General features: G+C 47.1%; 1 protein-coding gene across 1 annotated transcript in view; it reads right to left on the reverse strand.

Annotated features, from left to right (window-relative positions):
- Positions 1–17,303, reverse strand: part of CFAP58 (cilia and flagella associated protein 58) — a 96,537-nt gene that overhangs the window by 54,795 nt on the left and 24,439 nt on the right. Inside the window, exons 8-11 of the mRNA XM_056531420.1 lie at positions 10,355–10,437; positions 9,317–9,508; positions 6,689–6,850; positions 5,466–5,612 (exon numbers count right to left, since the gene is read on the reverse strand). Of these exons, the coding sequence (XP_056387395.1) occupies positions 5,466–5,612; positions 6,689–6,850; positions 9,317–9,508; positions 10,355–10,437 (584 nt within the window). The remainder of the gene's footprint in view (positions 1–5,465; positions 5,613–6,688; positions 6,851–9,316; positions 9,509–10,354; positions 10,438–17,303) is intronic.

Genomic DNA, 17,303 nt, shown 5'->3' on the forward strand with positions numbered 1-17,303 from the left:
TTGATTTCTAATACTGTTCAGTGCTATGTATAGGACACAGCTCTGCTCAGTATTATCAGTGATCTTCTGCTCTGGTCTGCTCGATCTCAGACCAGAGCAGAAGACCCCGGGAGACGGCCGGAGCAAGGTGAGGGGACCTCCGGCCGCCATTACAGATGAGCGGATCCCCGCGGCAGCGCTGCGGGCGATCCGATCATCTATATTAACATGCGCATTGCCGCAGATGCCGTGATCTCTACTGATCACGACATCTGAGGGGTTAATGGCGGACATCAGCGCTATGGTCGATGTCGGCCATTACCGACGGATCCCAGCTGCTGCTAGCAGCCGGAACCTGCGGTGTATGACGTGAGCACCGCTCCGATACTCGCAGTCGTACACAGGACGTAAATGTACATCCTGGTGTGCTAAGTACAGCCACACCAGGACGTACATTTACAACCGTGGTCGCTAAGGGGTTAATTTGATTTGCCCATTGTAGTCCAGACCGATGTTTCACAACCACTGTGCCTCCAGCTGTTATAAAACTACAAGTCTTTGGCTGTCCAGGTATGCTGGGAGTTGTAGCTTTGCAACAGCTGGAGGCACACTGGTTAGGAAACACTGCTATAGACTAATGAATCTGAACTGAATGACAAAAATAGTAAAAAAAAAAAACACAATCCGCAATGTGAACACAGATGAAAGAAAAAAAAAACATTTCCTCAGTTTTTTTTTCCACCTGTCATGTCCTTAAAGTCAGGCCTGGACTGGCCTAACGGGATACCGAGAATTATCCCAGTGGGCCGCTGGGCTTGGGGCCACCTTGGGGCCGGATTAACGTAGGGGCACCAGGCCCCTACATGAAAACAGGTCCAGCGGGTTGCACAGGCAGGCCGCATAGGCCGCCTGGCGCAGACGATAAAGAGGGCCGGCCCTGCACTGTCCCAGGCCGGCCCTGCTTCTTACTTACGGCCATGGGTGGTCGGCTGCCTGGGAGAGGCGCTTTGAACTCCGGCGTGGCGCGTTGCTGCGCTTAGACGTGAGGTCACATCACCGTGGGGGTGACGTCACCTTACGTCTAAACGCAGCAGCGCAACGTCGGAGTTCACTGTGCCACTGATCAGTGCGCCCGCCGCCCTGGCTGCTCTCTCTCTCGTACAAAGCCCTGCTTGTCCTCAGGTACAGAACCTCGCTTGTCATCAGGTACAGAACCCTGCTTGTCATCAGGTACAGAACCCTACTTGTCCTCAGTGTACAGAGCCCCGCTTGTCATCAGGTACAGAGCCCCGCTTGTCCTCAGTGTACAGAGCCCCGCTTGTCCTCAGTGTACAGATCCCCGCTTGTCCTCGGTGTACAGATCCCCGCTTGTCCTCGGTGTACAGATCCTCAGTGTACAGAGCCCCGCTTGTCCTCGGTGTACAGATCCCTGCTTGTCCTCAGTGTACAGAGCCCTGCTTGTCCTCAGTGTACAGAGCCCTGCTTGTCCTCAGTGTACAGAGCCCCGCTTGTCCTCAGTGTACAGAGCCCAGCTTGTCCTCAGTGTACAGAGCCCAGCTTGTCCTCAGTGTACAGAGCCCAGCTTGTCCTCAGTGTACAGAGCCCAGCTTGTCCTCAGTGTACAGAACCCCGCTTGTCCTCAGTGTACAGGGCCCCGCTTGTCCTCAGTGTACAGAGCCCCGCTTGTCCTCAGTGTACAGAGCCCCGCTTGTCCTCAGTGTACAGAGCCCCGCTTGTCCTCAGTGTACAGAGCCCCGCTTGTCCTCAGTGTACAGAGCCCCGCTTGTCCTCAGTGTACAGAGCCCCGCTTGTCCTCAGTGTACAGAGCCCCGCTTGTCCTCAGTGTACAGAGCCCCGCTTGTCCTCAGTGTACAGAGCCCCGCTTGTCCTCAGTGTACAGAGCCCCGCTTGTCCTCAGTGTGCAGAGCCCCGCTTGTCCTCAGTGTGCAGAGCCCTGCTTGTCCTCAGTGTGCAGAGCCCTGCTTGTCCTCAGTGTACAGATCCCTGCTTGTCCTCAGTGACTGCACCTAATGTGGGGAACTATACTGCACCTAATGTGGGGAACTGTACTGCACCTAATGTGGGGGGAACTGTACTGCACCTAATGTGGGGGGAACTGTACTGCACTTAATGTGGGGGGAACTGTACTGCACTTAATGTGGGGGGAACTGTACTGCACCTAATGTGGGGGGAACTGTACTGCACCTAATGTGGGGGAACTGTACTGCACCTAATGTGGGGGGAACTGTACTGCACCTAATGTGGGGGGGAACTATACTGCACCTAATGTGGGGGGGAACTATACTGCACCTAATGTGGGGGGGAACTATACTGCACCTAATGTGGGGGGGAACTATACTGCACCTAATGTGGGGGGGGAACTATACTGCACCTAATGTGGGGGGGAACTATACTGCACCTAATGTGGGGGGAACTATACTGCACCTAATGTGGGGAAACTAATATGCTTTAAAATGCATGATTTTACCTTTTATGAAAAAGAAAATGACGACGTGCTGGTATAATGACGCAACACTATGGGGCTGGTATGTAATTTTTTCCAGGGCTGGTTTTCACACCCAGTCCGGCCCTGCTTAAAGGGGTACTCTGGTGGAAAACATTTTTTTTTAAATCAACTGGTGCCAGAAAGTTTAACAGATTTGTAAATTACTTCTATTAAAAAATCTTTACCCTTCTAATACTTTTTAGCAGCTGTATGCTACAGAGGAAATTCTTTTCTTTTTGAATTTCTTTTTTTGTCTTGTCCTCAGTGCTCTCTACTGACACCTGATGCCCGTATCAGGAACTGTACAGAGCAGGAGAAAATCCCCATTGCAAAGCTATGCTGCTCTGGTCAGTTCCTGATATGGACAGAAGTGTCAGCAGAGAGCACTGTGGTCAACACAAAAAAGAAAAGAAATTCCTCTCTAGCATACAGTTGCTAAAAAGTACTGGAAGGGTAAAGATTTTTTAATAGAAGTCATTAAAAAATCTGTTTGACTTTCTGGCACCAGTTGATTTAAAAAAAAAAAATATGTTTTCCATGGGAGTACCCCTTTAACTTCAATGCCCCAGACAAGGAACATTTTTCATCCCACGGAAAATCACCACAATGAATGACTTTGAGAGAATTCTGCACAAAATTTTAAAACAGATATTGTGACAATGGACATTCACAACACATCAGTAGTTCGGGTAACGGTTTGGCAGTTCCCTGAACTCCCATAGACTGTACCAGAGGGAGCAGTGTGCATGGTCAACCCCCACTCTGCTTCTCTTTCTCATCTTTGCATTGCTAAACTAGGATCACTGGACCTCTGTTGTAGGAATATGTCCTGTATGGATATTCCGTACTTATATGCGATCGGACTAGCCCGTTTACCCCATAGCCATCTATGGCTTTTTCTGAGGTTTTGGTCACAGAACAATACAGGGTGAGTGAGGCCAGGATTATGGCTCTAAGCAGAAGAAAAGACATGATGTACCATATTTTTCGCCGTATAAGACGCACTTTTTCTTCCCCAAAACTGGGGGGAAAAAGTCGGTGCGTCTTATACGGCGAATACACACCTATCGCGGCGGTCCCTGTGGCCATCAACGGCCGGGACCCGCGGCTAATACAGGACCGATCGCGGTGATGCCCTGTATTAACCCTTCAGATGCGGCGATCAAAGCTGACCGCCGTGTCTGAAGGGAAAGTGACACTAACCCGGCTGAGCGATTTCAGTGCAGCGGTCCCGAACAGCCCGACTGAATAGCCGGGTTAGTGCTTACAGGACACCGGGGGGGGACCTTACCTGCCTCCTCGGTGTCTTCTCCGTTCAGGGATCCCCTGTATGGCCGGCGCTCTCCTTCCTCGTCATCACGTCGTCGCGTATGTGCGTAAGGACGTGATGGCGGCGACTGAGAGCGAGGATACCCGGCCGGCAGCAGAGACCTTCCGGAGCGACGGGGACACGGCGACAGCGATGGAGCGACATCCAGGGCAGCGGTGACGGGTCCGGAGCGGCGGGGACACGTGAGTATTACCTCCTATGCAGTGGTCTTCAATCTGCGGACCTCCAGATGTAGCAAAACTACAACTCCCAGCATGCACGGACAGCCAACGGCTGTCCGGGCATGCTGGGAGTTGTAGTTTTGCAACGGCTGTCCGGGCATGCTGGGAGTTGTAGTTTTGCAACATCTGGAGGTCCGCAGGTTGAAGACCACTATTGGGTTCAAAATCTTTATTTTTTTAGATTTTGCACCTATAAATTGGGTGCATCTTATACGCCGGTGCGTCCTATAGGGCGAAAAATACGGTAATTGATGCAGATTTTGAACTGCAATTCTGTCACAAATTACAGCACAATACATGGGGACGGGGTTTTTGGAAACACCGTTCTCATGCAAGAGAAAAATTCTGGCATAAAAGTGACCATGCTGTGGATTTTAATGCGCGTTTTGTTACTGTTGTTGCAGCTTTTCCCTTTGGATTTCACCCTTTGCAATGTATGGGGTAAAATCTGATGAGATCATCAGGATTTGAGCCACAGCAGAGGAATTTGGTTACATGAAGCTGTGCCCTAAGGGCCCATTCACACTACGGAATCTACACCTAGAGAGATTCCAGGCACAGATCTCGTCTGCTGAATGAATCAGTTGGAGATAGGACCGCCGGGACATGCACTACATAGCTGATGAATGAACATGTTCATTCTTTTGTGGAATTTCCGTGGCGATATTCTCCTCTGTGAAAATTCTGCAGTGCGAACATTACCGGAGAGTCTCATTGAAAACAATAGGAAGCTACTGCATCAAAAGAATTTCAGAGTGGAATTCCGCTTGGAAATCCAGTTGTGGGGTTTAAAGGGGTACTTGACATCTTATCCCCTATACAAAGGATAGGGGATAAGATGTCTGATCGCAGGGGGTCCCTCTGCGATCTCGGCTGCGGCACCCCAGACATCCAGTGCACAGAGTGAACTTCGCTCCGTGCCGGATGACTGGGGGGGGGGGGGGGGGGGCAGAGGCTTGTGAAGTCACTGTCTGGTTAGTATATGAGAGGAGGCATGACGACCATTGAGGGGGCATGGCCCCCACAATCAGACATGTTGTTAGGGGATAAGATGTCTAGGGGCGGAGTACCCGTTTAAGAGTGTAAGCATAGCCCACCAACCCTTCCTGACCACTTTTACGATTCAGGTTTTATGGCAGTTCCACTTTGAGCTTCAAATCCAATGAGGATGGAATTTGAGCCCATGCTTGCAGAGCACAATGGATTAGCAGTCCATCGTCTTAACCACTTGGCCACCTCGTCTACATACTTTGAGCTTTTAATGTGCGACTGGTTGCTATGGAATTGCTAGCTGACAACCTAACATCCCTAGCAATCAGCTTCATTGTTCAGCCTATGGCTGGGCTGTCTTGAGTACTCCAAGCAGAGAAGCGGCCTGGGTGGCAGACACACAATGGAAGCCTCATAGGAAATGTAAGAAGTGACAAACCTTCAGAGCCTCCTTTTCCTTCTCTAAACGCTGGTGATCCAGATGGACCTTGACCAGAGCAGATTCCTTGGAGGAGATCTCCTCTTTCAGCTGGTCAACCTGGTGGTTCATTATCTTCAGCTTTCTCTTCATTTCGGTAATTTCATCCTGTGAAGAAGAAGTAGTCTCTGTTAACTGGGCGACTCCATTGTGATGGCCGATGCTACTGCTGGATCTATTAAGTGGGCAAAAATAATAGGTATTAAAATCACAGAATGAGCAGCAGTTCTTAAAGGGGTACTCCGGTGGAAAACAATTTATTTTTAAATCAACTGGTGCCAGAAAGTTATACAGATTTGTAAGTTACTTCTATAAAAAAAAAAAAAAAAATTAATCGTTACAGTACTTCTCAGCTGCTGTTTTCTACAGAGAAAGTTCTTTTATTTTGGAATTTCTTTTCTGTCTGTCCACAGTGCTCTCTGCTGACACCTCTGTCCATGTCAGGAACTGTCCAGAGCAGGAGCAAACCTCTCCTGCTCTGGACAGTTCCTGACATGGACAGAGGTGTCAGCAGAGAGCACTGTGATCAGACAGAAAAGAAATTCAAAAAGAAAAGAGCATCCTCTGTAGTATACAGCAGCTAATAAGTACTGGAAGGATAAAGATTTTTTAACAGAAATAATTTACAAAACTGTTTAACTTTCTGGCACCAGTTGATTTAAAATAAATTGTTTTCCACTGGAGTACCCCTTTAAAGTGCTCCAGACCACCTGGCTGTGCAGGAAACTACCCCTGGCCCCGTTCATTTGACTGATTGTGCTGCAGTTCTTGACCCACGTGCAGGGAAAGACTGTGGTGGTTTAGCACTGAAACAGCACTGTGGCTCTTTTTTTCTCCAGATGGGTGGGACTCTCAAAGATCATGAAGTGTTAGCATTTCCTAACAATATGCCATCACTTAATGTGATGTAAGGCTTCCAGGGACAAGTCTGAGGAGCGCTACTGTATTAGGATAAGAAGGGATGTTCTTCATCCTCTGTGTATCCCAAAAATCCCATAGGTGAGCTGAGCCTGACACCATCAAGGTCACCTTCCATGACAGGCTATCTATTGGCAGCCCATTACTACACCCTGGAGGCCTCAGACTGACCATTTATGTCACCAGTTTAGCCCTATACAACCCTCTCCATCCCCTCTTCTTCATTCTACTAATATTCAGGTATTACATAAAGGGACACATTGCACCTGAGCCTCAATGAGGTTCTTGCTGTACAGGTTCCTGTCCGATCTCACGGCTTCGTATAAGTTCTGCTGTTGTTTCAGCTTGGTTTCTGCTTCGGCAATCTTTTTTTTATAATCAAAGATCTGCATCTCCCGTACTTTGATATCCTCCATGTGCTGAAGAACCTGAAAGAAAAGGGTACAATAAAGTGAGTCGCATATATATATATATATATATATATATATATATATAACTTACAGTTATCCCTCAAGTTACAATATTAATTGGTTCCAGGACGACCATTGTATGTTGAGACCATAACTCTATGGAAAACTGGTAATTGGTTCTGAAGACCTAAAATATCATCCAAGAATAGCAGAATAGGAGATAACTAATATAGATAAAGCAAGTCCTTACATATAAAAGTAATAAAGATCTGCTGGGAGCTGTAATCACTGTCTATGTAGAGGACAGGAGCTTCTTCAGGGTCATTACAGTACACAGAACAGAAGAGCAATGATCCAGCACTTGAAAATGCGAAAAAGCTTTAATGAAGATCACTGGACACAGTACTGTACTCTGTACAGTACAGTAAAAAAGTTAAATAGAGCCGCCCTTACTTGGTGTCCAAAGGAGCAGCTAATCCAGGCACAGGTAAAGAGTACAGAACATGTAATACCTCCCTGTACTGTGGGGGGCACTACCAGACATCAGTCAGTGCATACACTTCAGTAATACAGGGGTTTTACCAGTGAAATGCCCATTCTGATTGGTCACATCTTCCGGCCATTGACACGTTTCACAGATCTGGACTGTACATAGCATTGTATGTTGAGTCTGGTTTCAAGTTACAATGATCCAGAATAGACCATTGTATGTTGAAACTATTGTATGTCGAGGCCATTGTAAGTTGAGGATCACTGTGTATATATATATATATATATATATATATATATATATATATATATACACATATATACAGTGACCCCCCGACCTACGATGGCCCCGACATACGATAATTTCAACATGCTATGGCCTCTCAGAGGCCATCGCATGTTGAAGGCAGCATAAACATACAATACTTTTGTATGTTTTGTATGTCGGGGCCATCGCATAAACAGCTATCCGGCAGCGCTGACCACTTCAGCTGCCGCCGGATAGCAGTTTACGGTGCCCCGTGTGCTCCGGTGATGGTCTCCTACCTGTCCTCCGGGCTCCGGAGCGTCCTCTTTGGGATTCCCTGCATCGCCGGCGCTCTCCATGGTTATCATCACGTCGCCGCGCACGCCGTCCCGTCATCCAATAGGAGCGGCATGCGTACTGACGTGATGGTGGCGACATGAGAGCGACGATCCCGGGGAAGCAGAGACGTCCGGAGCGTCGGGGACACCATGGTGACGCGGCGACAGCAATGGAGGGCGACATTCAGGGCAGCAGTGACGAGCGGTGACGGTCTGGAGAGGCGGGGACAGGAGTACAACTTCCTATTCTTTCCATTGCACGGATCCCTCAACATACGATGGTTTGAACAAACGATGGTTCATTTGGAACGGATTACCATCGTATGTTGAGGGACCACTGTATATATATATATATATATATATATATATATATATACAGCAACAGAAGAATGCAGCAGCACACTGCCAGCACAAGGATATAGGTGAAACATGAAAATGCAGTTAAAACATGGAGAGCTATACAGCTATGGTGTAATAGATGCAAATGTGAAACTATGAAATAGTGAGGCACTTAGCTCGCAAATTTGTCTCCGCCGGCGGTCAAATAGCTTGGACCGTCGCACCGCGATAAGGTGGCCTCCTTGGGACGGACCCTACACTGTGTATATGCCTCTGTGTGAACAATTCAGTAAGCATGGCAGGGTCTGGAACATCCAAGACACCTTATATACACACCTGATAGAGGTGGGTGGGGTGCAAGGCCAACATGGAGGTAGCCACTCCCCCGTATGTGTAATACAGACAAATAATAAGTCAGCCAGCACTTTAGTTGATACCAAACTATTATATGGACCTGGCCTACAGGTGCACGCTACTAGGCTAGATATACAGCAACAGGAGAATACAGCAGCACACTGCCAGCACAAGGATATAGGTGAAACATGAACATGCAGATAAAACATGGAGAGCTATACAGCTATTTGACCGCCGGCGGAGACAAATTTGCGAGCTAAGTGCCTCACTATTTCATAGTTTCAAATTTGCATCTATTACGCCATAGCTGTATAGCTCTCCATGTTTTATCTGCATGTTCATGTTTCACCTATATCCTTGTGCTGGCAGTGTGCTGCTGCATTCTTCTGTTGCTGTATATTTAGCCTAGTAGCGTGCACCTGTAGGCCAGGTCCATATAATAGTTTGGTATCAACTAAAGTGCTGGCTGACTTATTCTTTGTCTATATATATATATATATATATATATATATATATAAACCAAGCCTTAGGATTGTAAAAGATCGAAACAACTCGGGGATCGCTGAATGAAAGGGAAGACTAGTAAAGTTTCTGGCATTCAGACATCAGTTCTTTCCAATCCTTCGTTTCGCCTGAGGATAAGCGGCATTAGGTTCCTGGCAGCTGCATATCCCCACCCTGCATGGCACTAAGTAAACAGCAGAATGTGGTCCTCACCTTCTGGGTCAGCTCGCTGGCTTCATTGATGTAGCGGTCTCTCTCTTTCTCCAGCTGGTAGATGATCTTCCTCTGTTTCTGCGCCTCCTCCTTGTAGTTGATGATTTCCTCCTCCAGGTTCTTCTTGGACTGCTCGTGGAGTTTCACCAGGTTAAGCTGTTTCTGAGTGGCATTTCCTGCTTTTTGGAGGTTCTAGAAAAAAACAAAAAAACAAAAAAGGACACATGGTCGATTGTTCCCCCTCCGAGTACTAGACCTGCTCACCATCTACAAGGGACTCAAAGATTTGCACCCCACCCCTGTTAAATGTCTACAGCAGTGTTTCTCAACCAGGGTGCCCCCAGCTGTTGCAAAACTACAACTCCCAGCATGCATGTCTATGAGCCGACTGGAGGGAACCGCAACCTCCGGTCGGCTGCGTTTTCAGCCGTATGCGGTTTCCCGACCGTAGACAAAAAACGCGGTTGACCACGTTTTTGCCTGCGGTCGGGAAACCGCATATGGCCGAAAACGCAGCCGACCGGAGGCTGCGGTTCCCTCCGGTAGGCTCATAGACATGCATTAAATACGGTTCCCGAATACGGCTGAGTGCGGGCGCCGCGATTAAGGAGGAGGGGGGCCCCCTCCTCCCAGCCGTATTCGAGAACCGTAAGTACAAAACGTGGTGTGAAAGCACCCTAACATGTCAAAAGTTTGGTTAAATGACAGGGACACACTGACAACCAACGGATTGTCACCATCTTCCACTGAAATAAAGCCGACCATGTTTGAAGTAGACTAAGAACGTTCCCAGAACGATTGTTCGTCTACCGACCGGGGTCATTGATTATTCATGGCCAATCTGAACAAATATAATGGTCAATACAGGCTAAAATGAGTAAAGCTGCGTCAGCAAAACTATGGTTCACCAGACAATTGTTCGTTCGCCGGTTCCTCTGTCTCATGTGTATGACCACCTTTAATCTCTCTTCTCCTTTAATCTATTATCTATGAGTGATACGAGCGGTCTTGGCGTTTCCACGGTAACCGAGCGCTCACCTTGTTCAGCACGTCCCGCTCTCTCACAAGTTCCTCGGCGGCTTTCTTTTCCAGCTCAGCTTGTTTCTTAGCAGACTCCAGCTCTGGAGGGATATAGACATATTATTAGTGTCAGGATGGAAGCGCAGCGCCGACAAAATGAGCTTACACTTCATTATCAGCACCCAGATTCCCCCCGTCAGCAGCTCCGTACGCATCGCATTTCTGGGTCAGCACACTGTGACGGAGGTACTGCTCTTGGAAACCAGGGTCAGTGGTGTATGGCTGCGCTGCTTCAAGAAAAGCTCCAATTTTATATACACAAAGCTTATTCGCTGTACAGTGGTCCCTCAACATACGATGGTAATCCGTTCCAAATGGACCATCGTTTGTTGAAACCATCCTATGTTGAGGGATCCGTGCAATGTAAAGTATAGGACAGTGGTCTACAACCTGCGGACCTCCAGATGTTGCAAAACTACAACACTCAGCATGCCCGGACAGCCGTTGGCTGTCCGGGCATGGTGGGTGTTGTAGTTTTGCAACATCTGGAGGTCTGCAGGTTGTAGACCACTGTTAGACGTAGTTGTACTCACCTGTCCCCGCCGCTCTGGACCGTCACCGCTCGTCACCGCTGCCCTGGATGTCGCCGTCCATCGCTGTCGCCGCGTCCCCGGTGTGACCCCGCCGCTCCGGCAAGGCCTCTGCTTCCCCGGCATCCGCGCTCTCCGTCGCCGCCATCACATCGCTCCTCCTATTGGATGACGGGACGGCGTGCGCAGCGACGTGATGACGACGATGGAGAGCGCCGATGATGCAGGGGATCCCGAAGAGGACGCGCCGGAGCCCCGAGGACAGGTAAGTGATCGTCAGCGGACCACATGGGGCACCGTAAACGGCTATCCGGTGGCAGCTGAAGCAGTCTGCGCTGCAGGATAGCCGTTTATGCGATGGCCCCGATATACAAAAGCATCGTATGTTGATGCTGCCTCTGAGAGGTCATTGTATGTTGAAATTATCGTATGTCGGGGCCATCGTAGGTCGAGGGGTTACCAGTTCACAAGGCACGATAGATCATTTGGCCTCTTTAAATTCATCATACAGAGCGACGCATCTGATTTTATTGAACGTGCGTTTGTTTATTAACGTCTGATCACTGGCCCTTTCACCTGATAATGGGCCCATGTACAAGGGCCTTAAGGGGGTATTCCGAGTTTACACATCTTATCCCCTATACAAAGGATGGGGATAACATGTATGATCGCAGGGGTCCCGCTGCTGGGGTCCCCCGTGATCTGGTGCAGCTTCCAGAATTCTGTGCCAGACGCTGCTTCTGAGACAGGGACGTGACATCACGATCACACACCCTAGTGACGTCACGCCACGCCCCCTCCATTCATGTCTATGGGAGGGGGCGTGACGGACGCCACGCCCCCTCCCATAGACATGAATGGAGGGGGCGTGACGTCACTAGGAGGCGTGATCATGGGGGACCCCAGCAACGGGACCCCTGCGATCAAACATCTTATCCAAAGGATAGGGGATAAGATGTGTAAACCCGGAATACCACTTAAAAGGGGTTGTCCGTTGGAAAACTGGTGCCGGAAAGTTAAACAGATTTGTAAATTACTATTAAAAAAAAATCTTAATCCTTCCAGTACTTATTAGCAGCTGAATACTACAGAGGAATTTTTTTTCTTTTTGGAACGCAGAGCTCTCTGCTGACATCTTGAGCACAGTGCTCTCTGCTGACATCTCTGTCCATTTTAAGAACTGTCCAAAGTAGGAGAAAATCTCCATAGCAAACATATGCTGCTCTGGACAGTTCCTAAAATGGACAGAGATGTCAGCAGAGAGCACTGTGCTCGTGATGTCAGCAGAGAGCTCTGTGTTCCAAAAAGAAAAAAAATTTCAGCAGCTAGTAAGTACTGGATGGATTAAGATTTTTTAATAGATAGGAAATTTACAAATCTATTTAACTTTCTGGCACCAGTTGATTAAAAAAAAAAAAAAAAAAAGTTTTCCACCGGAGTACCCCTTTAAAGGAGTAGTCCAGTGGTGACCCAGTGGTGAACAACTTATCTTATCCCCTATCCTAAGGATAGGGGATAAGTTTGAGATCGGGGGGGGGTCCGACCGCTGGGGCCCCCTGCGATCTCTTGTACGGGGCCCCGACAGCCCGCGGGAAGGGGGCGTGTCAACCTCCGCACAAAGCGGCGGCCGACACGCCCCCTCAATACAACTTTATGGCAGAGCCGAAGCGCTGCCTTCAGCAATCTCCGGCTCTGCCATAGAGATGTATTGAGGGGGTGTGTCGGCCGCCGCTTCATGCGGGGGTCGACACCCGCTATCTGGCCGGAGAGCCTGGCCCCCGTACAGAGAGATCGCAGGGGGCCCCAGCGGTCGGACCCCCCGCGATCTCAAACTTATCCCCTATCCTTAGGATAGGGGATAAGTTTTTCACCACTGGACTACCCCTTTAAGGCCCTTGTACATGGTCTGATTATCAGGTGAAAGGTCCAGTGATCAGACGTTAATAAACAAATGCACGTTCAATAAAATCAGCTGCGTCGCACTGTATGATGAATTTAAAGGGCCATATGATCTATTCCGGGTAAACCCGGGGAATACCCCTTTAATACAGGGTAATAGTGCGGGTGATGCTGATTAGAATGCAGTTCACCTTTTCCAAATCCGTTGCCTCATTCCAGAGTTATAGAGAGAAATTCTAATATGAATATGAATTATCTTATTGATACATTTGGGACATTCCCCATCCCCTTGTTGCACTGTTCTGCCCTGTGATACAATCCCTACATAAATACGCATGTTCTTCTCTCCAGCACGCCGCCTATACGTGATATAACTTTGCCATCTCGTGCAGCCTTGTAGCATGAGCGCGCATGCACAGCTCCCTGCTATACCTGGAAGCAGGGAGTGTTGCGGCTTCAGTACAGGAGCCATTTTTGGAATAAAAGAAAATGCATATTAACCCCTTAAGGACTCAGCCCATTTTGGCCTTAAGGACTCAGACAATTTAATTTTTACGTTTTCATTTTTTTCCTCCTCGCCTTCTAAAAATCATAACTCTTTTATATTTTCATCCACAGACTAGTATGAGGGCTTGTTTTTTGCGCGACCAGTTGTCCTTTGTAATGACATCACTAATTATATCATAAAATGTATGGCGCAACCAAAAAACACTATTTTTGTGGGGAAATTAAAACTAAAAACGCAATTTTGCTAATTTTGGAAGGTTTCGTTTTCACGCCGTACAATTTATGGTAAAAATGATGTGTGTTCTTTATTCTGAGGGTCAATACGATTAAAATGATACCCATTATTATATACTTTTATATTATTGTTGCGCTTAAAAAAAATCACAAACTTTTTAACCAAATTAGTACATTTATAATCCCTTTATTTTGATGACCTCTAACTTTTTTATTTTTCCGTATAAGTGGCGGTATGGGGGCTCATTTTTTGCGCCGTGATCTGTACTTTTTTTGATACCACATTTGCATATAAAAAACTTTTAATACATTTTTTATAATTTTTTTTTAAATAAAATGTATTAAAAAAGTAGGAATTTTGGACGTTTTTTTTTTTTTTTCGTTCACGCCGTTTACCGTACGGGATCATTAACATTTTATTTTAATAGTTCGGACATTTACGCACGCGGCGATACCAAGTATGTCTATAAAAAAAAATTTTTACGCTTTTTGGGGGTAAAATAGGAAAAAACGGACGTTTTACTTTTTTATTGGGGGAGGGGATTTTTCACATTTTTTTTTACACTTGAATAGACCCCATAGGGGACTATTCATAGCAATACCATGATTGCTAATACTGATCTGTTCTATGTATAGGACATAGAACAGATCAGTGTTATCGGCGATCTTCTGCTCTGGTCTGCTCGATCACAGACCAGAGCAGGAGACGCCGGGAGCCGGACGGAGGAAGGAGAGGGGACCTCCGTGCGGCGTTCTGAATGATCGGATCCCCGCAGCAGCGCTGCGGGCGATCCGATCATTCATTCAAATCGCACACTGCCGCAGATGCCGGGATCTGTATTGATCCCGGCACCTGAGGGGTTAATGGCGGACGCCCGCGAGATCGCGGGCGTCGGCCATTGCCGGCGGGTCCCTGGCTGCGATCAGCAGCCGGGATCAGCCGCGCATGACACGGGCATCGCTCCGATGCCCGCGGTTATGCACAGGACGTAAATGTACATTTACGTCCTGTGTCCTTAAGGGGTTAAAGGGGTTATCCAGGAAAAAAACTTTTTTTTTTTTATATATATCAACTGGCTCCAGAAAGTTAAACAGATTTGTAAATTACTTCTATTAAAAATGCTTAATCCTTTCAGTACTTATGAGCTTCTGAAGTTAAAGTTGTTCTTTTCTGTCTAAGTGCTCTCTGATGACACGTGTCTCGGGAAACGCCCAATTTAGAAGAGGTTTGCTATGGGGATTTGGTTCTAAACTGGGTGGTTCCCGAGACACGTGTCATCAGAGAGCACTTAGACAGAAAAGAACAACCTTAACTTCAGAAGCTGATAAGTACTGAACGGATTAAGATTTTTTTATAGAAGTAATTTACAAATCTGTTTAACTTTCTGGAGCCAGTTGATATATATAAAAAAGTTTTTTCCTGGATAACCCCTTTAAGCCAGATAATCAAACATGTTTTTTTTCTAATCTGACTGTATTTATTATTTCACATATTGTACATTATTACGGAAGCCTGAGCTGTTTTTAACATCATTTATATGTATGCTTTACAGCAGACCCCATGAACAAAGGTAACAATAGACAGGACTAAACCCATTTGTAGGAATTGGAAAACTTACTGGGTATTCTCTGTGATCTTTTAACCCCTTAAAGCGCAAATGTCATGACATCTGGGTGCAATAACCTGCACACAGCCTTTGCACTGTGTGCAGGTGGGGGGTATAGCAATGTTTTTACCTAATATTTGCAGACTTTCATGACCCCAAAAAATGCGTTTGATCAAAGCCACTGACGGTCGGATAGGCGTGGCGCGAATTACGCAATGCCCTGCCGCCGCCACGCCCACCCCCTGTATGTCAGCGCTGGGACCGCTGTGTGATTGACACACAGGTCCCATTGCATGTGCCCTTCAGCTAATCTAACGTGCATGCCGCTGCGTGCCATCCAGCTAGCACTGCGCAGGCGCACTGAGGAGAAAGACGGCAGAGGGAGCAAGCGCTCGCTGGGGGACACACAGCGGGCACACGTTAGATTAGCTGAAGGGTGCATGCGCTGGCACCTGTGTGTCAATCGCACAGCGGTCCCAGCGCTGACATACAGGGGGTGGGCATGGCGGCGGCGGGGCATCACGTAACTCGGGCCACGCCTATCCGACCATCAGTGGCTTTGATCATAAGCATTTTTTGGGGGTCATGAAAGCCTGCAAATATTAGATAAAAACATTGCTATACACACCCCCTGCACACAGTACAAAGGCTGTGTGCAGGTTATTGCACCCAGATTTCATGACATTTGCACTTTAAGGACCGGGGGTTTTTCCGTTTTTACACTTTCGTTTTTTCCTCCTTACCTTTTAAAAATCATAACCCTTTAAATTTTGCACCTAAAAATCCATATGATGGCTTTTTATTTGCACTACCAATTCTACTTTATAATGACATCAGCCATATTACCCAAAAATCTACGGCGAAACGGAAAAAAAATCAATGTGCGACAAAATTGAGAAAAAACACAATTTTGTATCTTTTGGGGGCTTCAGTTTCTACGCAGTACATTTTTCGGTAAAAATGACACCTTATCTTTATTCTGTAGGTCCATATGGTTAAAATGATGCCCTACTTAGGGTGCTTTCACACTACGTTTGTAGCGTACGGTTGCTGGATCCGGTTGGGAGGGGCGAAAACCGGCAGCTCCCGTATCCCAGCCGGATACGGCCCGAACCCCATTCATTTCAATGAGCCAACCGGAGTCAAACGCTGACTCCGGATATCTCATTTTTCCCCGAATAAGGTTTTCTGACCGGACCTAGAACTGTGTAGTGTAAAAGCACCCTTATATAGGTTTGATTTTGTCGCACTTCTGGAAAAAATCATAACTACATGCAGGAAAATTTATACATATAAAATTGTCATCTTCTGACCCCTATAACTATTTTATTTTTCCGTGTACGGGGCGGTATGAGAGCTCCTATTTTGCGCGGTGATCTGAAGTTTTTATCGGTACCACTTTTGTTTTGATCGGATTTTTTGATAATTTTTTATTCATTTTTTTTACGGTTTAAAAAGTGACTACAAATACGATATTTTGGACTTTGGAATTTTTTTGCACGTACGCCATTGACCGTGCGGTTTAATGAACTATATATTTTTATAGTTCGGACATTTACGCACGTGGCGATACCACAAATGTTTATAAAAAAAAATTTTTACACAGTTTTTTTTTTAAATGGGAAAAGAGGGGTGATTCAGACTTTTATTAGGGAAGGGGTTAAATCACATTTATTAACTCTTTTTTACATTTTTTTTTTGCCCATAGGGATCTATAACATGCATTACACTGATTGCAGACACTGTTCAGTGCATTGCCATAGAAGAGCACTGATCAGTGTTATATGCGCTTGATTGCTCAAGCCTGGATCTCAGGCTTGGAGCGATCAAATGCCAATCAAACAGCGTGGAGCCACGTAGGGAGCCTCCAGCTGTTCTCTCAGCTGTTCAGGACGCTGTGATTTCACCGCGGCGGTCCCAAACAGCTCCGCTGATCTAACCGACTGCATATTCTTCCATTTTAGATGCCGCGATCAACTTAGATCATGGTGTCTAAAGCGTTAATAACGGACATCAGCCCAATCGGCGATGTCCGGTATTAGCCGCCGGGTCAGCAACCGGGACCCCGCAGATACGAAGCGCACTCAGCTTCTGAGCGCACTTCACAGATCTGGAGCCGGCCACGGATGT

The sequence above is a fragment of the Hyla sarda genome, chromosome 7 (assembly GCF_029499605.1).
Source record: "Hyla sarda isolate aHylSar1 chromosome 7, aHylSar1.hap1, whole genome shotgun sequence".
NCBI classification, from domain to species: Eukaryota; Metazoa; Chordata; class Amphibia; order Anura; family Hylidae; genus Hyla; species Hyla sarda.